At 51.7% G+C, this 23,065-nt stretch overlaps 1 protein-coding gene across 1 annotated transcript in view; it reads left to right on the top strand.

Annotated features, from left to right (window-relative positions):
* The first annotated feature begins 540 nt into the window (after positions 1–540).
* The window catches only part of fid (class I SAM-dependent methyltransferase fire dancer), a 57,696-nt gene continuing 35,171 nt past the window's right edge, over positions 541–23,065 (top strand). The window contains exon 1 of the mRNA XM_037231720.1: positions 541–690. Within this exon, the coding sequence (XP_037087615.1) occupies positions 541–690 (150 nt within the window). The remainder of the gene's footprint in view (positions 691–23,065) is intronic.

Below are 23,065 nucleotides of genomic sequence, written 5' to 3'. Positions count from 1 at the left end.
GGGCGCAACGTTACACCGCAACGCCAGATAACATATCCAGCAGGGCTGAGGAGGCCGGGTAACGTGACATTGGGATTTTCCGACTTGCGGACCCACTGAGAACGAACGAGCGCACCCTGGGAGTGGCACAAGACAGAGTGTCCCCATCCAAGCCGAGAGGCGGCAACAAGGCCTGTTGGCTATTTTTCCTTGATGAGCATTCATCAATCAGACGGGATGCCTCGCTGGAACGACTGGGATCACGTGGAATCTGAATTGTTCCATGGTAGCGAGTGACTGCAGATTAATCGGTACTTTTGTGAAAGCGACAGCTGTATCGGAATTTACGACCACCAATAGCGTGCCCAGGTCTGAAGATTTTGCGAATTGACTCGATATGTTCAAACTATATGCGCCACGTCGAGGGGATATCTCTTTGCGATGATTAGGACCTGCAACTCTGCGGTCTGTTGCATAGTCCCGACGCGTGGCCGCTCCACTGGCGGCGGCTTGACCTCTGACCCGTCTGACCCCTTCCGCGGCCGGAAGTCCCTAGGCGTGATGCATCCCACGCCGTGTCATCTTCATCACACGGTCGGCGATGTTGAGGGCGACCTGCCGGCGCGGCAGGGAGAGTGTCTTGGCGTTGAGCGGCACCAGGAGCGCGTGGGCGCCCAGCATCAGCCGGAAGATGTCCAGCCGATCGGCCAGGCCGGTCACGCGTCCCCCAGCGTCGCGTTGACGCAGACGCGCCAAACGCTGACCAGCTGTGCGCCACTGACGCTGAAGCAGGCGGCCGTGTTGCGGGAGATGCGGCGCACGCTGGCGTCCGGCGGCGGTGCTGGCCGGCGGCGCGCCGGCCAGCACCGTCTTGAGCAGGACCGGGTGGTGTGCCCAGCCGCAGAGCGCCGGCGCGCGGAGGCAGAGCCGGCGCAAACGGTGCAGGATGTAGTGGAGCCGGTCTTAGCCGCGGCGTGACGCAGACTCGACGCAGGCTGCGCAGAGCAGGGCCGCCAGCAGCAGGGGCGCTCGCAGCTTGCGCAGAGCAGGGCCGCCAGCAGCAGGGGCACTCGCAGCTTGCGCAGAGCACGGCCGCCAGCAGCAGGGGCGCTCGCAGCCTGCGCAGAGCACGGCCGTTAGCAGCAGGCCCGCAGCTCGCTCGCATTTTGTCTGCGCGACGGACTCGCCGAGCTGGTGCGGCGGAGGACAAAAACTGACGACCGCGACCGAGAATGTGGCTTTAAAGGCATGCGCGCTCTTCTGGCTGTTGGCGGCGTACTGCTCCTTGCTGCTGCTGTCGCACGAAATGACGTCTGACCTTTAGACACGCGGCACGCGTTGCCAATTAGATGACGCTCGCGCCACATAATTGGACCGCTATTCAGGGGGCTTCCTTATGTTATGAAACACTTTTGATGCACACAAACGCATCCGGGATGTATTGCATGCATTAGCTTATGTAACGAAATGGGAATATGTCATCCCTCTGAGCAGGCGATGGGCGCTGGAGGACCCCGCGGTCCCGTGGCTGTCGTCGACACTGGCGGCGCAGCACTCCTCGGTGCGTGGGTAACGAACCCGGCCCCTCCCTTCACGCGGTCATTGTGTCGCAGCCGGCGGGCGGGGTGTCGGCTCGTTTCTGGGAATTTCCGGCAGGGGTCGTGACGGATCAGAGCGGTGCGTGCGATCCGGGGTCAGCTCGTGTCAGAAGTGATCCGCAGCTCCGCCGTGCGTGACATTGTCCTCACAGGCTCAGACAGCCGGCGGCGTGGGCGCCTCGGGAGGCTTTCCGGGCGGCCGTCGGTTACAAACCTCCAGGTGAAAGGGTCGGCTGGCGCCGACGGCATCGCTCGCGGCACTGGGTAGCAATCGTTCACCTGAAGTTAATAGTTGATCCAGTTTGTGCACAAGGGTCGACCAAAAACAATGTGCTTTGCGGACAATGGTGGCCGGCTGAGCCTGAAGCCTTCTCATGGGATGGACGCTCAACAGTTCGTCAGTACCGCCGCTGCTTCCATTCGGCGAGCGGATGCGATGGGTGGCGGCTCGTCTGTGATGGCTGGCTCGGGCAGCTCGCCGGGCCTGGCCAGCTGCTGTGCAGACGGGGCGGCCGGCCCCAGCGAGACCACCACCGGCGGCGCTGCACAATTGATTGCAGCGGCCGCGCACGGTCGTCCGAACTCAGCCAGGCTGGCCGCCGACTCAGACAGGCGCGAGATAAATGGCCGCGGAGACGCTTGGGCATACCAGAGATGAATGATCTGGTGGGCGCGGTAGCTTACCCGAGATAGATCCGCCGTGGAGGGTGGGCTTGAATTAAGCGCTCGATCGTTGACTGGCCACCTGGCTCCGGTCCGACGCCTCGTCTGGTCTTGTGACCGCCATACCACACCGACGACTCCGCTTGAGAAGTTATGCTAGTAGGTACTGTGCAGTTCCTGCACGGCCTATTGGCTTGCATGCAGGCTGTCACATATTGGCATACATGACAGCTTACTGCTGCAGTAGGCTGTCCATAATATCGCAAGGAGGTACATCAGGCCCTGTGTTAACGGGGCATGCCAAATATGCGACCACGACGCGCTGTGGTCAGGTGATGTGATATTATGCTGCCAAAAGATGTTCATAAGGCCCACATCGCCCACCCAGGTGATATCCTGGTCTGCATGACCATAACGCCTCATGCAGTTTTTTTATGTTAGCAGCCGATGATAACAGCTTCCGTCACTGTAAACGACAGGCGGCGCATTTCAAAGAGTTCCGCCGATGGAGACGGTCACTGAAATGATCTGTGATGGACGCTCACGACTGGTTAGTACTGAACGTGGCTAGGAAGTGCAGGAAACTTAACTCATGTGACAAAGTGCACGTTGATCGTCTGAGGCAAAAAAATAACGAACTTATTTGTGTTTATCTCATTGTTTTAAAAACTCCTGTGGATAGCACAAATCCAGCCAGACGATGGCGATGACGCAACGCGGTGGCCAGTGGACCAGCTTGGAAGCTGGTGCCCGCGCGTCTGCTGGTAGCTAGTTACGATAGAGGTTTGGAACAGGCCCAAACCGAAATATGACATATCATTATGGGTTTGGTGTTTTCATGCTGGCTATAATCGACATCCGCTACACTAGGAGGTGCTAGTTAAAGAACGTTATCAGGCAAACATTGGCCACATATTACCAAACTCGACGTTCCACACTGTGTTCATAGTCGCAAGTGAAGGTAAGCATAAAAAGACATTTAAAAATTAAGGCATGTGAACACAAAATACCTGAACTTTTACTCGCTCCAGCTTCGACATCCAACTCATAGTGCTATGCTATCAGCTGCACGGAGCACACAGGCGGCTGAGCCAAAAGATTACGATGACCCATGCCAGGTACAATATTTAGAAAATTACATTCTACAAGCATCAGGATTATCAAGGTCGTCAGGAATATTCATGCAATGTTCGCTACAGGTGTGTCATGCGTCGCGTCGCGTAGTTCTTTCCCTGTCTCCTGTCTCCATCATTGGTCTGTGTTCGGTGTGCGGCCCGGATCAGTTATGTGTTGGGTCGTGAAGTTCTCGTCCTGTCTCCTGTCTCTACCATTGGTCCGGTGTTCGGTGTGCGGCCCGGATGAGTTACGTGTTGTGTCGTGTATTTCTCTCCCTGTCTCCTATCTCCACCATTGGTCCGGTGTTTGGGGTGCGGCCCAGATGAGTGGCATGAACGAGCTGCACAGGCGTGAATACGTTTACATCTTAGCCCTGCTTTTGTATTCGCATGACAATGCTGCGAATTAAATCGTTGTCTAGGCTTGGGCGCGCGGGCTGAGAGCAGTCCGGGGGCAGTGGCCAGCGCTCAGTGACTGCGCCATGTTAGATTTAAAGTTGTCGCCGTGTACCGTACAGTTCGTGCCTGTAGGAGCTGTTGAAATGCGCTGCAGGAGGATTCGTCTAAAAAGGTACGAAACTTCAGTGTGTATTGCACCGCGCCACAGCTGAGAGACGCTTTTGAAATCCCGGCTCCTCGGCCGCTCATATCACTCAAATGGCAGGTATCCCCCCCCCTTCCAATCACACGTCAAGACCAACGCTAAAAACATGAGAGAGGTGGCAGGAGAAGTCCGGGGCTCCTTCCTATTCCAAATATTGGTCTTACTCCTCCCACTGTTTTTTTTCTGACAAAGCTGCACCCCTGCCTGACATCAATACATTCCGCCGTGCAGCCCGATAGCTTTGCAACGAAAAGATCGATCCTTACGCTAACTCCGTGAGCTACCTAAGGATCAGCCTTGCATATGCATCTGAGATTATTTAACAGCTAACGACTTAGACTAACGTTAACAATCTCCGTGCGCCACTTTCGTCCTTGGACGCGTTTGCTTAAAGCGATAGTTTGTCAATCGGTGCTCCCTTCGTGGCTAGCTACCAAAACAGGTTATGCATATAGCAGAAGTATTGCTGTGTATATATATATATATATATATATATATATATATATATATATAGTGTGTGTGTGTGTGTGTGTGTGTGTGTGTGTGTGTGTGTGTGTGTGTGTGTGAGCAACGATGTGCATGCATAGCTTTTGCTTTACAGTACTTGCTAAGCATAGTTTGTTGCATGTAACCCGAGCCGACCACCCAAGTCATGCCGTCTAGTTTAACAAATTTTGCCCCTGTGTTTTTGTCAGACAGGAATGTGGAGGTTTGTACGTGCCGCACAATGCTGCGGCACGGCCGCCCCGGGCCTGAGTACCCTCGTTCACCAGTTGCCAGCTGACCTTTTCATTTCAGTTGGGCTGAACGACGTGCCCGCCCTGGGATTTGTACCCAGCGTCACTGGACTACAATACCAGCATCGTTCCCTAGACCTCGCAGAAGGCCTTTGTGTGTTATCATGACCTACAATGGATTTGATGAACGGTGTATGCAGCATCCAGGGGTGTAGCTTTACAACGTCAGTTTGGTGATGGCGGAGCAAGGAAAACAGCTTAAGTTACCACTAAAATACTTCAAAATATGGATTTCACCCTCCATTTGGCCAGCTTATCAATGTTGGATTGGGCAACCTAATTGAAAAGGAAGGTTCCTCTCCCTCCCTGTAACATCTATCACTACATTGTGATGATTTCACCATAGCCCTTGCTGTTCTGAGAGTACTTAACGCTCTTAGAATGCATTATTTAACTGTACATAGATGTAGATGGTGTGGTTATTGTGTTATTGTCCGGTGCTCTGGAACCTGCATACATCATAGACTATGCGTTTGCAAAATGTCATGCACTGCATAGCTGGAAAACTTTGAAATGAAATGACGCTCTCCCATTTGCTCCTGCAGCCATTCCTTTCTCCGTCCGGGTTTGTTACCGACAATTGCTAGATAATTACAAGTACATTTATGGTGAAGACAACACAAGCTGGTTAGTTTTACATATCGGACGCCCACCAAAACTGGCAAGGTAGTCGGCAATGTCCGTTCAAAGCCAGGAGCTTTCTAAGCCTGCGCCCTGCGGGCCTGCGAGTTTTAAAATGACAATTGGAATTGACGCCGAAGAATTTTTTGTATTGAATGAACCAGGTTGTTGTCTGGATTATAAAAATGATGTCAAGAAATTGCGAACGGCCAACCTACCCCTCAATGGTTGCTTCGTGCAATTTTATCCCACAGTTTGTTCAATTCAGGCGGTTTTTTTACCCCGCCACTTGCAACTGCTGAGTCGGACGGCTGTCGCACGGTGGATGGGCGGCAGCCGCGCGACAGCCGCCACCACGTCCGTGTTTGGGGCCTCAAGCGCGACGTTCTATTCCGGCCTCGGACCCCGCGGGCCGCGCCGGCGACCAGCAGACACGCGGCCCGGCGACCGGCATTCCGTCGCCTGTCCCGGGGGCTGACGTCACTCGGGCCTCCGGGACTGACGTCACTCGGGTCACCGGGGCTGACGTCACTCGGGCCTCCAGGGTTGACGCCACTAGGGCCGCACTCGGTCACCGCCGCGCGCAACACGCATCGGCGAACTTGGCCGACGTCGAGTGGATGAGCCGCAACGGCCTGTATCAGAGCTTCCAGCCCAGTGGCTGCAGCGGCCTGTATCAGAGCTTTCAGCCCAGTGGCTGCAGCGGCCTGTATCAGAACTTTCAGCCCAGTGGCTGCAGCGGCCTGTGTCAGAGCTTCCAGCGCAGTGGCTGCAGCGGCCTGTATCAGAGCTTTCAGAGCGGCGGGTGGTCCCTGTGGGTGCTCTCCGCGTGTGCGGCTGGGCTCAATAGACGCGGCCGTCTCGACCCGCCTCGCCAATGGCCGAGCTGTGAATGGCAACGGCGGCACTATTACTCTAGCTGCAGACATTCGCTGTCCATTCTATATGAGACCGGCCACTCATGGTCATGTGAATATTTGCGCAGCCTTCGCTGCGGCCAGCACTGAACGCTAGATCGTTGTGGTACTCAGTGCTCCTTACGGTGCTGTGAGAAAAACTGGATCAAGGATCTGTACCTGGAACGAATGATTATAGGTACACTAGCGAGTCCGGCAAGCTGCCGTGAGGAAATTAAGCCTTCGCGAGAAAACGAGAACGAGAACGAGGTCGTTTGAGAGCGAGAACGCATGAGAAGACGTGAGCACGTACCGACGTATGCCTATCAATACTACCTGTAAGTATTTCAATCACGTATATCGTGTTATCTCAATTATCTGGCTGTGAGCGAATCGACAGCGCAGGCCCGCCGCAGATGAAGGATATTGCTCATCTGAGGAGGTTACAGTACAGACAGTTCAAACATTCACCATACAGGTCCTATCCAGTGTGGAAAATACAAAAACAGTCACAATAAAGATCCTTCCCAGTGGACACACGGGCTTCGCCGACCAATTCATCACTGTGCTGCGCTTCGCCTCGCCTGTACCAAAAGCCGACTTCAGAGCAATTTCTGTAACGATGAGGCGCAAACTTAGGTTTGGTGATAGCAAACACACGTGCCGGTAAAAACAGCCCTCAAGCTCATAGGTGTTTTCAGTCTGAGGGAAATATCGATCGCGAAGGTTGGAAGCATTGCGTTTCGTTAGATTGGGATGTAGAGCGGTCGTTTGTAAGATTGGGATGTAGAGCGGTCGTCTGTTAGATTGGGATGTAGAGCGGTCGTTTGTAAGATTGGGATGTAGAGCGGTCGTTTGTAAGGTGCGGCATCGGAGCCAGACTTGTGTGCGTAAGCTGTGGTGAGTAGTCAATTTCTTTCCTGACTTGAGAGCATTCAGGCAAATCCTACTCGGACCCTGTTCAGCGCAGCCATTTGCAAGTCAAACCAAACTCAGATCACAACAGACGTAGATCTTGTTCGAAACTGGTTCCAGTGGAAACGGCTGACGTGAATAACAGCCTTCAATGACAAGCAATGTTATATGAGCTATAGTGCGATAAAGTGTAGTGTTTACAAGGGAGGCCCGCCCGCTTCGCTGGGCGACTCTTATGATTTTGTTTAGTTGTGCCGCCTGTTTTTTTTACATTTCCACATCAGCAAAATAGCATTTGTCCTGTGGTCCTCTATATATGTGACTCCTCCTGCCCTTCCTCCTAAAGCGTCCTCTATCTGCGTCGCGGTTTCTCCTCCCGTCCCTCTTCCTTCACCATCCTCCATCTGCGGTGCAGCTTCTGCTCCCGTCCCTCTTCCTGCATCGTCCTCCATCTGCTGGGCGACCCCAACTTCAGATCCTGCCTGCGCGCCGTCCTCCATCTCCGACGTGGATCCTCCTCCCGCTCCTCCTTCTGAGCTGTCCTTCACCTGAAGGGTGGCTCCTCCTTCTGTACTGGCCCCAATCTGTGAGGCGCTTCTTCCCTCTGTCCCTCTTCCAGCGCTGTCCTCCATTTGTGGGGCGGCCCCTCCCACTGATTCTCTTCCTACCCCGTCCTCCCTTGGTAGGTTGCGCCCTCCTCCCGCTCCTTATCCTGCAGCGTCCTCCATCTGCGAGGCGACTTCCCCTCCTGACCCTACTCCCGCTCCTGGTTCTCGACGGTCCTCTATCTTTGGGACTCACCCTGGTCTTCCCCCGAACCGTCCTCCTGCGGTTTTACATTTTGTTTCACCTAAGTCTGGAGCGGTGCGTTCTAGTGTCACTGTGTCTAAGGGCACAGACACAAGTTAAATTGGGATCCGATCACTTCTGTTTCTTGTTTGGCTAATGCGTTTATCTTCCCAGCTACTGAAGCCCCATCACACCAGAATAATGCATACTTTATCACCGTGGCTCAACTCTTCCGCCCGCAGCCAATGAATGATTTGAAAGTGAATAAAAAAACGGCGGTTGTGTTCAATCACAGCGCGTGCACTTTCTCGCGTTTTACTTGAATTTCTCGGTGGTGGCGACTGGACGATTGATCGGTGTCATTTTGACGTAGCGGAAAAAGCAAAATTGTAGCCCTTCAGGCCAAACTTGACGTTTGGACGGAAAAATGGACAAAAAGATTTTAGAAAACGGGTGGTACCCGCGCATGAACACCCATGAACAGCCAATAGATCTGCGCATGCGGTCACGTAAATTTCGACGCGATCGTGACGAAGGTTTCCGCGACAGCGTGTTGCATTTGGTCCCGTTTTGCCGAATCCGGACATGTCTGGCTTGCACAACGATTACCGGAGCAACAGTGCGAAGCAGTCTCGTGTTGACTACATGAATTGCAGGCGGTTCATAGGTCGACGCTTTGAAATTTGATTCTTCCACTGGCTGGCTGCCGAAATGTGGCATGAAACGTGAAAAGCGGTCAAAACGGGAAAATCTGCGCTTTCCGCCGCTATGTACGTGGCACGTGGTACGTGCAGCGCCACACGTGACATGACGCGATTTTCTGTTCAATTCTCAGTCGAAGCATGTTGATTTCACGTCGCCCCGACCCGCCGTTGCCGAAATGCGGCCATGGTTTTAAACGGCCACTCGCCGGTTCCGGCCAAGGTCGATTTTCCGCGCCGCCCATACTAAATCAATGGGGAAAAATGCAATATCCAATACGCGCCACGCGCCACCTGTTGACTCCAGCGCCACGAAACTAGCCATGCCACGTCGTCACGTGCGTACGTGCACCGCGTCAAATTTGCTCTTTTATACGTCACGTCGTCTGACCTGCACACGGTGCCAAGCAAAAAATGACACGGAAGTGGTTTACTCAAATGGTTAGAAGTGTTTATGTAAATATTCCAAACAGTAAATGACACCATAAAAGGAGGAAAAAGTCCAAATCTAGGCACGCCAATGGCATGCGCGCTTTTACGCATCATATAATGCCCTTAAGCGCTTACATGTCCATGTGCATATACGCTTATACGCCTACACGTTTGTGTGCTATGTGCTTATTCGCGTATATATAGGCGTGTACCTTTATGCTCATTGTACACTTATTGATGCATGATCATTTATTTAAGTGATAAGATGGAGATAAGTAGCACGCTTGATTTATACCAAAATGGTCAATTTGGCTCTCCTGCTTAGTACAATACATTGACTGTAGAGTCGTAGTGGCCGGGTGGTTGTTAACATTATGGACTTCTGCCCGGGGGCCCAGGTTTAAATGCTGGTTGCACCATGTGCCCTGAGTTTCAATATAATTAATGTCGTCGCTGGTGCTCCATGAAAGGGTGGCGTGGCGACGTGCATCGCGTTCCCTAAAAAAAGATTCACTCATTGTCAACTCCGACACACCGCGCACGTTAAGAATTATTGGTTTCTTCTAAGCTCGCCTGAATTTCTCTTGCTCCGAAGTCAGTGCCGATGTCAGCATAGCTCAAGCTCAAATGTGGCTTGAGTACCCAAGATATACCCAATGTACCCAATTGAAGATGTACCCAATTTAATCCGGAACTGTCACTCCATATTGCCATGAAGCTATTTTGAATCGTTCGGAGTGGTAAGAGCTGATTTCTTTCCTTGACCGACCGCCACTTCACGGAGAGCTGTCGCTCCTGGTACGGTCGGAAGAGCGGGACTCGCTCCTGTCCTGTCGGTCGCGCCGCTCCCTGGCACTCGGGGTTTGCACGGCTCTGTTATGGCGGCAGGGATGGCTGGACAGGTGTCATCCGACTCTAGCGTCACTGCATTCGCTCGTCTGATCTCGCCGTCACGGGCAGTTGTGTGCCAAGATCAATCGACGATAAGCACCCTTTCGCTCTCCGATTTCAATGAACAGCTATTTTCATTGTTATTCGGTAAGCGGAATGTTGCTGAACACTCGCCACCAGGGTCGGAGCGCTGGTGACCAAGCTAAAACACTCGCCACCAGAGTCAGAGCGCTGGTGACCAAGCTAAAACACTCGCCACCAGAGTCAGAGCGCTGGTGACCAAGCTAAAACACTCGCCACCAGAGTCAGAGCGCTGGTGACCAAGCTAAAACACTCGCCACCAGAGTCAGAGCGCTGGTGACCAAGCTAAAACACTCGCCACCAGAGTCGGAGCGCTGGTGACCAAGCTAAAGCTTGCCCATTTTTGGCGGGTCGTAACGCATGGCTACATTTGGTGGTGATACTCTTACACAACTGATCGGTACAATATGGATGATGTCTAGCAAGGAGCATGCCACCTTTTGTACTTTTCACTTATAAAAAGATCAGACGCTTACGATTTGATCAGTAGTGACACTTTTCTCGAAACAAGCCTTTGCTCGTTGGGCCAATCACAAACGTTCTTTTATTCGTACCAATAGAAGTGCGTACGTTGGCTGTCATGGCGACTGTGTTTGCGACTGCAGGAAAGAAGCGTGATGATGTTGCAAAGTGTTGCAGCGTTATTTGGGCTCGCTAAAAATGAAAATACATATCCTTATCATGTACTGATGGTGCTGCAGTGGCACTACCCAATCCCTTTAGTAAACTAACTGCAGCTGGTTCTGAACTTTCACCAGAGTTTTTTTTTTTCAATATGCTCCAAAGGTGGGACACTTCATTTAAGACTGACAACAGAGCTTAAGATAGAACGCGCACTGAGTGCATTAGAAGCTCAAACTTTGACGCAGATAGTATTTGCGGCCAAAAATAACAAATTTTCCAGTCACTCAGAACTCCCTGGGTGGGATGTGCTATCCAGTCGACCCTTCTTCTTCAAACTGATTGAAAAAAACAAATGAGGAAGCGTTGTGCCGGGCACGAACGAAAGGTCGCAGTGCAGATTGTACGTGCGACGTTGTCCAAGGTAACGGTCATAGAAGATTATCACATTATTCACATCAACGCTTCCAAAAAAGGCGACGCGTTTTGATTTGAACCGGCCTACGGCCTACTATATGCTCTACGGATGCATGCAAATCGGCGTATGAGGCGGCAAAATCGTAATTTAGCATGAGCATTAACATAAAATATTAACATGGACATAATAAGTTACTGCCTCGTCTTTGATCTTTCCTTCGCTATCTGATAGAGAATGCGCAGAGGTCATGTCAAAGTATCTCCCTTCCTTTTAAAATGATCATGGAGCTGACGATAAAACATAGCTAGGTCACAAGGCGTTTCAACTTTCCAAACCGCAAAAGAGCTGTGGCTCAGAACAAAGGCGGTTTCAAAATTGTTTGGCAGTCGAAAAAGTGCAAGCTAGGTCCATAAAACCAATGTCAACGCTCGGGATGTAATTAGGACTGTGTTAAAACAGCTGTTAAAAACCAATATTGCTGGAAAGCTTCCACGTTCTGACAAAATATAAACATAAATAGTTTCTTTATTGATTCCTGCTTAGGAGATTGTGAATCAAAGAATTAACCTCGCACAAGGTGAACGGAATAGTCGGTTTGTCCCATTCGCTCCATTAGTGGAAGTGTCAGTTGGAGAGGGGCTGTGGGCGTAGCCCTGAACGTTTTTTTTTTCTTCAGAACAAACTCCGTCAAAACTGAAGCCGCCAGGTTCACACGAAGTTTCTCAGGCGAGAAAGCACCTTTGACCGTATCCCAATGATCAAAACCGCAGCTGCGTTCAGATCGTGCATAAATAATTATTCTTGTAGTAAAACGTTCTGATTGGACGTCTTAGTTGATTCCAATGAAGCCCTGTCGAACACAAGCCTTGAAGTCTGCACGGATGAAGGTTAACTTCTGTCAAAGTCGAACGTGGGATGGGTTCGTCCCGCGCTTATGCATTATGCAAGCTGATCACTTCTCACAAGCTTCGAGCGCACCGGCATCTATCAGAGCCAGGTCCAGCCGCTGGGCGCCCGGACGGACCGGGGTCGCCCTGGCACACTGGGTCGCGGCGGATGCCCCTCCGCCGCCCGCGCCGGACTCGTCTCAGCTGCGCCACATCAGGCACCCGGCCGGCGGTTATCAGCCAGCGCTAATGTGCCTCCCGCGCCGCCGGAAATGAGAGAGGCGTCCCGGCTCCTCCGGCGTTAAGTTTGCCGTTCGGCCGTTTCCGCAGTAATCCCCCCCGGTACCGGGGTGACCTTTAAACTAGGCGATGCGTTTATGGCGGCGACGGCGCAGCCCGGCCGAGGGCCGCGGGGACCCGGCAGCACAGCCGCGGGCAGCGAGGTCCAGGCCACGACGCATCGGTTCGCGTGGGAGTGACGTCATGCCTGTCACAGCCGCTGCTTCCGGCAGAAGGGTTGCCGCTGTTGCAGAGCTGATCTGAATCATAACTCAGGAGGTGGCACGCTTCCTGAAAATATTTCCTTTCAGGGGAATTGAGACGACCTTAAATGGTTATATGCGTGATATTCGCTATCAAGCTGCATTTTTAATTGGATTTTTGGTCACGAGCCTTGCCCACTGAATGGGAAAGTTCAAGCATAAAGCGGACACCAGATATTAGCCAGTGTTGGCATAGCTTTTTTTTCTCAGTACATGCGTGATCAAATGACACACATTTCCTACACTTAAGCAAAAGAACTACAATAAATCACGGGCTATAACGTGGACTAGCTTGGTACAGTAAAGAGTACAATATTCACCAGGATGAAATGTTTCCTTTCAGCAGTGTACGCGGACTGATTCGCATATTCTCCGATGAGGGATTCATTAACATATTTGGATTCCTCAGCGAATATCACGCATGTGACTACTGTGAGTTCAACTAAATCCCTTTAATATCTACCATACCTTATATTACACAAGCACTGTATCAGCTTAGAATATTTTGGTTTTATTTGCAAAGTTGTCCACGCCATGGACGTATTCAGAAAGCCCTGGTGATGATGAACAGATGCAAATAATGGTCTAAAATGGTGCGACATATCGTAAGTGTTTATACAGAACTTGCGTGTTTGCATTTACGTTGCTGATCAATTTGGAAAACCTTTGTGATTTTCTCCCTGTTATGGAAAACTGTAAGCAGCCTTAAAAGACCACAACTACAGGCATGAAAAGACCAGTGACGCAGGGCACAGAGGGGGGGGGGAGGGGCACAAGGGGGACACGGGGGCACGTATCTCCCCCGTAAGTCGTGAGGGTTCCTTCGGGTCCTTAGAGATCTGCGATTAACACGCACTCGGATAAGAGGATCAAATTAACCCCCCCCCCCCCTCCTCCGAAGGTTTTTCCGGCATGGTTTCCGAACGGCGCAGTGAAGCCACGCCAAATTTGGCATAAATGTAGACAGTTGAATAGCAGATTGTCTGGCATCAGGAATATATATATATATATATATATATATATATATATATATATATATATATATATATGTACCTTGTAAGGTCGCTCATCTATGGCAGCTCTATGCTAGGCCATGCTTTCAGCGAAGGCAATGTCTAGGGAATCGTTCAATCTGATCCAACAACGGAGTGCTAGACGAAACCATACATCTCTAAAATACTTTCTTAGGCACCACAACAAATGAACGAACAAGGTAAATTGACGTAGGGTCACGTATAAAGGCCAGACCAAGGTCAAAGCCGACCAGTTTTATTCCTCTGGTGCTTGCTGTATGGGGGGGGGGGGGTAGCTCCTGATGCTCATTTCTAATTTATTGACAACAGGAACCGCATAATATATAGACTTTTTAAAGGTCAGAACAGGTAACTGACCTAAAATGGCCCAGGTCAACATTTTGTTTTAGGGACATACTGCTTAGCGTAATCTTTGTCACTTATCCAAACGCAAAACTCAAAACGGGCCTGTATGTCTTTGATCACCATGGCCTCCAAAAGGTCAAAGAAGGTCACTGACCTTAGCTGAGCATCTGCAATTTTGCTTAGAACAATTACCTAGGTCCTAGGGGCCCTGTGGAGACCAACCTGGAGTTTGAATTTGTTTGACCTTATTTGACCCAAAAGTCCTCCTAGGCCCTAGACCCTAGGATCCTCAAGCTTTGACCCAAGTGAGTCCAATACATGTCAATACACTCTGTGAATCTGGTGTATTGGTTCTCTTGGTTTCTGGGATCTCAGGGGGGTCAAACCGACCCCTACCCGAGCGAAGGGTATCCAACCGGCCACCCGGACGCGTGTTAAGGGTCCCACTCGAGGACCCAAAGGGCCCGACAGCCCAGCCGGAAGTCATATTCAGAGGTCACGGCCCGCAGGACCGAACTTCCCAATGACAGCCAAAGGGGCCCTTGCACCGATCGGGGGCTAGCGTCATTTCCATTTCCCAATCAAGGACAAAGTCGGGGCCAGCGATTCACATTAGCCAAGACCCCAGCGCCTGTCAGGAACCCATAGTGTCTAACAGGGGCCCTGTGTTCGCAAGGACCCCCGAGTCGGCCAAGGGCAGTGTCCGATGAGGCCCTAAGAGGGGACCGGTGGGGCAGTCATAACCGAAACCACCAGAACCGACCACCGAAACGGACGACCAAGGGCCCGATTTTAGAGCATGCGGGCCCGAACGGCTGACTGTAGTTCATATGATGCATCCCGGCAGGTAGTTCCGTGACCTGAAATATCAGTCGGAGGGTTTCGTGCACTGATTGAGGGCCCCTGAGAAAACGTAGACAACTGTGTTGGCTAGAGTCCACTAACACCAAACAGCTGGCTCCGTGTCGGTCTAAACACGGAGCCAACTGTGGCTAATTTCTCCAGCAGGTGCAAGGCTGGAGCCCACGATTTCCATTGGATGGGTCCCTAAAACATGATCGTGCACCCGGGGTCGCTCAGGTCAGGTCAGGTCAGGACGCACGGACACGAACACAGAGCCAAGCTGTCGGCTCCCCGTGCCAGTCTGATTCGAGGGGATCCATTTCGCAAACAGGAGCAGGGCCGGGAACCGCGTTTTGCAATATCCGGGTCCCTGACACAATGGGGCTCCTGTGTCGGTCAGGGGTCCACAGTGCCTAACAAGGATCTTGTGTTGGCAACTGGTACCGAGTCGGTCAGGAGCCGTGTTTAAGTGGGCCGAAGAGGGGCCCAAAGGGTCTCTCAAGACCAAATATCAAGGGCAAGGTTGGAAGGTTGAAGGGCCCGAAAGGCTGGCGCAAATCACGTTAAGACCCCCACCCGTGGGGCTGTGATCTCAAATGTCAGTTAGAGGGCCTCTTGCACCGCTTGGGGACTCCAGGGACAGTGTGCTCCTTTATTTCGGCCAGGGATTGCCAACACCGAACAGCCGGCTTCGTGCCGGTCTGAACTCTCGGGGGCCCATTTCCCAAGCAGGGACAAGGCCGGGCCCTCGATTTTCATTAGATGGGCCCCTACAACAATGCACGACCCCTGTGTCGGTCAGAGACTCACAGTGCCTAGCAGGACGTCTTGTGTTTATGGAGACCCCGAGTCGGCCAGGGGAAACAGGAACGGGGACGGGGCCTTGAATGCCAGAGGGCTTCTTGCGCTGGTGGATGCGCTCTGACAACGATAGAAAATGTGACAATTTATGAGAGTTCACATTGAGGCAATGGAACGGTCCTGTGTCAGTCAGGGCCCCCAGTGCCGAACGGTGGGCTTTCCAGCCCCAATTCCAGCCATAGCCCCGTTCAGCCGAACGAGAGTCTATGTACCAATTATTGTACCACCTGCAACGATCAGAGATCTTGTTGCGTTAACGCGGTTTCTTACGTCGATCCAAGGCCAACTGCGTGGGTCAGAAAACGTCCTGCGTCAGGGAGGGAACCAATGTAATGACAAGACCAGTGGCGCAGGCAGAGGGAGCACAAGGGGGGGGGGGCACAGGGGACACGCATCTCCCCCATAGGTCCCGAGTGGTCTCTCGGGCCCCTGGGACCGACCATTAAGGGCTTGGTTTGAGGGCCCGAAGCGCCCGAGAGGCCGGCCGGAGGTCGTATTCAGAGGTCCCCGGCGGGGTCTGGGCTTTCCAGTGACAACCGGAAGGCCTTTTGCACCGTGGGGCTAGCACCATTTCCATCTCCCAAGCATAGACAAGGCCGGGGAGCGCTTCACATTGGCCGGGACCCCAGCATCTTTCAGGAGCTCATAACGCAGGTTCTTAATGTGGCGTGATCACGTTAATTTAAATTGTTGACCCCTTTCGATGTGCCGCCTTCGTTCACGGGTTCCTCAATAGCGCTATAGTAATAATATCGAAATCTTGGTAAAGTTTCTAAGTTCTGTCGGCTTAGAAGGAGTCCACTGAACCGTTGTAAACTGAAGAGCGCCAATGATTGATTCAGTGCAGTCGTATACTCCTGATTTCTTCAGTTTATTAGCTTCAGAATAAACGCGTATTTGATCTCGCAATGGTTTCTAGTCTCTATTCACGTTACATAAGGGAAAAATAATGCAAAACCAAAGAAAACCGTGCTTCCCATGAAAAATTGGATCATATCCGGCTTTTTGGGACGGATTTTCACCATCAAGGGGCCCTTTGTGAGCTTTGCGCCCCCCCCCCCTTGCTAAGGCTCTGGCCACGCCCCTGGTAAAGACTATACCAAGCAAGAGGAGGAAGATATCAAGAAATGGAACCCCCATCAGCTGAGGACGACCTGTTTTGTCCGCAAACGTAAGATATTTTTGCGGACCATATCATTCTCGCGCTCACTATCTCTAACTGAAACCATATGGTGGGTTTGTCTGGAGAAATTAGAATGTAGGAGCGTTCTGAAAAGCGGATGGGGACCCACTATATCTGGGCATTCTGTGCGTGCATCGCCGTAAGCTTAATGTCATTCATAAAGGTAGGTAGGCATGCCCACCAACCGGACCTGTATTATCGCGACATCACGTTATTACAGGACAGACATCATTATCGCGAGTCAGTTGGCTCCGCTGAGCGCGACGAACCGGAGAATACGCTTAACGTATGTCTAAAATCCCATGACGGCTTGAGTCAGACCAGAACAGCATCCTCTCTTTAGAACAGCCAACTTCCCAAAATCAAAAAGGGAGCGCAAAAGCGCAAAACGCAAAGTGCAAAAAGCGCAAAACATCCTCTAAGTTAAGACGGCATCAGCCTTAGCTCGAGTCTTCTCCGGGAGCCAGAGCAGTCGCCTCCCCAGAAGGCGAGATCATCAGATCAGAACGCCTGAGTCAATCGCCTCACGCCTCAGTCAGAACGCCAATCAGAACGCCTGAGTCCGTCGCTGAACGAGCCGCCGCTACCCTCCCAGAACGCTTGAGATCGCCGCTGACCGAGCCGTCGCCTTATCAAGGCGCCTGAGTCCGGCGCTGACCGAGCCGTCGCCCCCCCCCCCCCCCCCCCTATCAGGACGCCGAGTCAGTCGCTGAACGCGCCGCCGCTACCCTACCAGAACGCTTGAGACCGCCGCTGACCGAGCCGTCGCCTCCCTTATCAAGGCGCTTGAGTCCGGCGCTGGCTGAGCCGTCGCCCCCCCCCCCCCCCCTATCAGGACGCCGAGTCCGTCGCTGACCGAGCCGCCGCTTCCCTACCAGAACGCTTGAGATCGCCGCTGAACGAGCTGTCACCTCCCCTATCAGGACGCCTGAGACCTCCGTCGACCGATCCGTCGCCTTCCCTATCAGGATGTCTGAATCCGCCGCTGCCGGACGGCTCAGCACTCTTCCAGCAGGCACTCTGAGCCGACGTACATCAATAACACCGCCGGTTTGGCGCTGTCCAATCGCCAGTCTCCCTTTAACCGGCGCACCGTAAAAACCGTCTTGCGGCGACGCCGCCTCGTGCCGCCGGCGGCTCGGCCGACGGGACTGTGCCGGCGGGCACCGCCGGCGTGACCTGGCGGTGACCCGGTGGGCTACTTGGCTGGTCGGATATGGTTGACCGGTCGGGTGGTTGGCCGGTCGGGTGGTTGACCGGTCGGGTGGCTGGGCGGTCGGATGGTTGGCCGGTTGGCTAGTTGGCACGCACATCGCCGGCCTGCCGCCTCCCGGCATGCCGGGATCATGAGCTCGAGTACGTGCTACGCTCTCGTGCTACCCCGGCTGGTGGATGTTCCCAGCCCGTTGTGTCACTGTGAGATGAGCTTGCATGCGTGGGCACGGCTCGACGTTATGCTGATCCACCCGTGGGCCGAACGGCAACGATTATGGCCGAGTTGCACCCTGGCTCGCATCCACTGTTTGCGGAGCGCGGTAAGGACACAAAACCATTTTAGAGCTCCTGGGAAGTGAAAACAGCATCGAGCCTTCACATAGTGGGTGTCAGTTTTCCTATGGTGAAGTAACTTTCAGGTCATCTTTGATTCACTTCCTTGGTAGCTTTTAAAATGAGTCAACATTTACTTTTCTCATGACTGCTGTGCATGGAGAGCCCTAGCATGCGAGTCACCTGTCGCAACACTTTAGTTGGATTTTGCGCGTATCGCTGTTTTACTTTGTGATTAAGCTTTAGTCTAGTGCCGCACCTAACCTGCTGGAGAAATATGCAATGAGAGGAATGTGTTTGAGTGTAAGCAGTTTTCCAGAAAATACTATGCATCCCTGTCCGTGTTCCTGATCTCGCGTTTCCAGGAGTGGCTTTAGGACGCATCTGAGAACGCACTGCATAAGACTGTCTTGCATTGAATCACATTCAGAGGGTGCTGCGCCGGGATTTGATTATGACCGTTCAATCATCCCACGAGATAATGCTATGATCATAGTCGTCTTCCATAGCGAAAATGGCATAATCATCTCCCAATGGACGTGCGCCGCGAACTTAACAGAACACCATCCAAACGTCTCATACCAGGGTATACTTCCTACGCGGTGTGCCATATGCGTGGTCGGAGAGATTTCGATGAGCTCCACCCTCTCCACCGGCTACGGCTCGTTGAGAGCAACCGAGCCGCGACGGCGCTCGTGGTATCAAACACCGCGCTTATCCAATGCATGTAATCGAGGTGCCAAATCCTCGTGTGCGTCTGACGTCAGGGAAATTGCACGCGGCAGTGGTGTACTCACCAAGATCTCAGGTGGAAAGTGCATTCCGTTAACAATCAAATAATGTAAATATACTCAGCAGACCCTTTTCGTAACGGGCTCTCCGTCGTTCTTATGGGGGCTATTTCAAATCGGTAGGTAGGCTTACATAGCCGAAATATTCAGCTACATTTAGATTTTCTCAAATGTAAATATGCATTTACATTTGAGAAGAATAGCTGATGGGGTGACGGTAAAGTTCCGAACAGTGAACCTGAAAATGGTAAAAAATCCTATTTTGTATTTCTTCAACCGTGACATTATAGGTGATTGTGAATGATGGATGCGACGGATGCATCCCGTTACCCCAGCTGTGTCGCTCTCCGTAGAGGTGCAGGGGCCCGAGCTCATGTTGAGTTCGGAAGTTTCTGCCAGTTTGAATAATGATCGGCGAACGGATGGATAAGAAGCCGCAAGACAGGGGGTGGGTGAGGCTGCACGCTTTCAAAGGAGTAAGAGCTCACAGCCATTTTTATCATTTTTTGCCGAACTGAAACACACCACATGCCTCTCGTTATAAATTCACTTTGGAGTTAGGTCATGCATACCTCTGTGCGTAGCCTAACTCTGAACGTCATCGTCGTGATGTCGACGTCGCTGGCGTTATGATGCTCGACGCCCTCTTCATTTAGATATGGAGTGAACGTCGTACTGATATATATATATATATATATATATATATATATATATATATATATATATAAACAACGTACATAGGAGATCCTCGAATAGGAAGCAAAAGTAGAAACTTGAAGGCAAAGAAGCAGTTGCTTTCATATGGGTAAACACATTGATGCCGTTTCGGTACCCTTGGTATCATCATCAGGACAGGATGTGAAGTAGGTGCGTCCTTGCGCATTGTACAGCGATCAGGAGACAAGGCTACGTTTTCGCATCGCTGACATCGTTCATCATTAACTAAGACGCTCGCAATAGGTGTCTGGCACCCCTTGAGCGGCCACTTATTTCGCTGACGTTAACTCATGTCTTATCAGACGACTCTTGTGCACTTTATGGCGCAGCTCTCAAATCAGCATTACAGGTAATGGCGGCTTCGCCCTGTACATAGCGATGACGTCATGGAGCCACGTGACCTAGCGCTCAAATCGCTGGATGGCCGTACTTGGTGTAGAGGGTTTTAGTTCACACGATTGAGCACAACACTTATCTGTACGCAAAGAGATCGGCTCGAAAGAAGTAAAGAATCACGCGAGGAAAGATCTTGCAGCAAAACATAGAATTTATCTTATAGTTGGCAGGGTATATTTTATCCCCATGGTGTTCAGCAGTGGCTTTCTTAGTGAACATGAAGCAATTCCAACATCCTAGCACCTAAAGAACTCATGCATCGCCCTAATAGGGCAAACTTGTCAACGTTTAAGTGTGTGTCTTATTTACGCAGCCAATATCCTCCTCCTTGTCCTTCGCGACCTTTTTTCTTAAGATGCTGGGCACTTAGATAAGTCAGAAGCCGATCGATGGCTGTGCCGAAACTAAAAACTTTCTCAACCTTTCTGCTTCAAGACGTGTCTTTGAAGATACGGATCGAGTTCATGGCAGAGTTAAAGGAGAGAGTGAAACCATTCCGCGCTAAAGACTGAAAACGTGGAACAGGGTGCGTATAAACTTTGAACGCGAATGTCTGTCGCTTGTTTCAACATCATCCTTGTGAAAAGTATCTCAACATGAAACTTGTTATACCCATGCCATTCTAAAATTCAAGTTGTGCAATTTTTTGTTCCAACTGAGCGGCATTAGTCACCTCTAACCGCCCCCTCCCCCCCCCCCCCCCAGAGCATGCATGTCTGCCCAAAGGTGGCAGCAGAGGCACAAGCCACTTGCAGAGTTTATCAGATATAAAGCAATGCACGCACGTCGGCCTCGAAAGGAGCAGAGGATTTATGTGTTTTTATAAAGACTGTAAAAAAAAACACCAGAAGGACTTTCAATTACATCAAGCTCTCCAGGTCATCGGTGATCATTCCAGGTCTCATGATCTTGCTAAGCAATATGTCAGTTATATCCGGGGTAATTATATCCTTCTGGTCTACCTTATATATTTCAATATCGGCTCGCGATCTCTCTATATTTTAAAAAAGTCCCTAATAATGAGCTTGTTTGAATGTGCGACTGGCTGTTAGCGGAACATACTCCCCTCCCTTTGTCAGGCTGGGTACCGTAATTTCTTTATCGGAGGAAAATGGCTTAAACAGATCAATAGTCCGGAGCGGAAACATACGACAAGCTATTTAAGGTTTAAAACTACACAAAGGTCTGAAACTAAGCACATTTGGCTGTTGATCAACATCCTCAAAAGTGACACGGTCGAGCAGCGGCAGATCACTCAGAGCACGTAAAACTGCAAAACGCGGCTCTATGCTTAGACATTGTAGATTTCGTTAAATATCGTTTGAGATGTTTCAAGAAGTTTAACTTTCATACCAAAAGTTTAAAGCTTCAGCCAAAATCTTGGAGGACTTAATGTGCTGATCCCTCCTCCTGTTAACTGTATAATGTTTAAAATGCACTTCATGTGCTGTTCCGATGATGATACGAAGTGTTTCAAAATGTAGACAGCAATGATATTTATATAGCTGGTTGCAAAGTTCTGTCTTTGCCATCAATTTTCTTATAAGACAGCGCCACAAATGGGTGTAGCTGCGTGCTCTGCTCCCTCCCCTCCCTGCATTCATCCTCCCAGAAATGCTAACGTTCAAAAAGTCAGCGACCTTTCAAAGCAGCGTGGTGTTGTAGAGAACGCTCCATTTTGTATGACTAACGTTAAGCTATGAGTGGTTTATGTCGGCTAAATTTTCAGTTTTTGACGGCCATCCATGGATTACGGGACCCCGAGAAGCCAACTGCCCTTTAGCGCAACCTTTGTGTGAACCGTGCGGTCGCCTGACCAAGCGGCGGGGATGGGGCTTTGGCGGACCTCTGCAGAACTTCGCGCCAACTGTCGCCCGGCGCTGGCCTCGGCTTATTCGGCGTCGATCGGCTGATGAAACATGACACCGGAGCGCCGATTAGCTGACCCTACGTTGCACCAGAGCTGCACCGTCAAAGCGCCACCGGAGCTCGCCGTTTTGAGCGCGGCGACCCCGCTTTGAACGGACGCCATTTGACCTGCCTTCCAGTGACGCAATGCGGCGTCCGGCAGAAGGCCGGTGACGTCAGGCGAGCCGGAGCGGACGTCATGAGCGGAGGTCGCGGCCGTCAACAGATTGTTCTTGTCAGATCCGTGCTCTTGGATCCGGCTGATCTGGAGACGGCGTCTGCCCGGCAGTTCGCGTCAGCAGATGGCTCGCGGAAAGTTACGTGGGACGTGGCGCTCATCGCGGCACCGGCTTCACGCTGTCGAATTTCACGTATTTCACGACAGCCAGCCTGCCGCAATTGCTCTCCGAGAGGCTGCGAGATGGGCAGATCAAGGGGATGAGATGATAACAGCTGGGTCGCGTGTGCTATGATATAAGTCTGTCGCCCGTGCTTACAACCGATCGGAAAGTGTGTCGCAAAGCCCCGATGACGTAACAATCACCCGAGGGAGACGCATCGGAAGATTCCCACACTCTCCTCTACTGACCTAACGTCCCTCCCTCCCCTCCCTTCCCCTCCCTCAGTCACCTTCCTGGTGAGCAGGTGCCTGGCCTGAACAGGCATCTCCCCCACGCCATCTTCCTCTCTAGCAGGGTCGTAAGAGCCCCAACACATAGTCACCTTCATAAACCATTTCAAATCATGTCCATGCATCGCACCACGTCACAGTAAACGTAAAATTTACATCTGGAACCGACTAACAGCACTCTCCTTCCGCTGGTCCTCCTGTTTCTACACGTTCGCTTTGCGCCACCCCATACCGCCGTTCTCGCTACGTTCTCCACCA

Source organism: Pollicipes pollicipes, unplaced genomic scaffold (genome assembly GCF_011947565.3).
Source record: "Pollicipes pollicipes isolate AB1234 unplaced genomic scaffold, Ppol_2.1 Scaffold_6686;HRSCAF=7923_pilon_pilon_pilon, whole genome shotgun sequence".
Taxonomy (NCBI): domain Eukaryota; kingdom Metazoa; phylum Arthropoda; class Thecostraca; order Pollicipedomorpha; family Pollicipedidae; genus Pollicipes; species Pollicipes pollicipes.
Note: the sequence above shows the minus strand (reverse complement) of the source record. Positions and strands in the feature narration are given on the sequence as shown.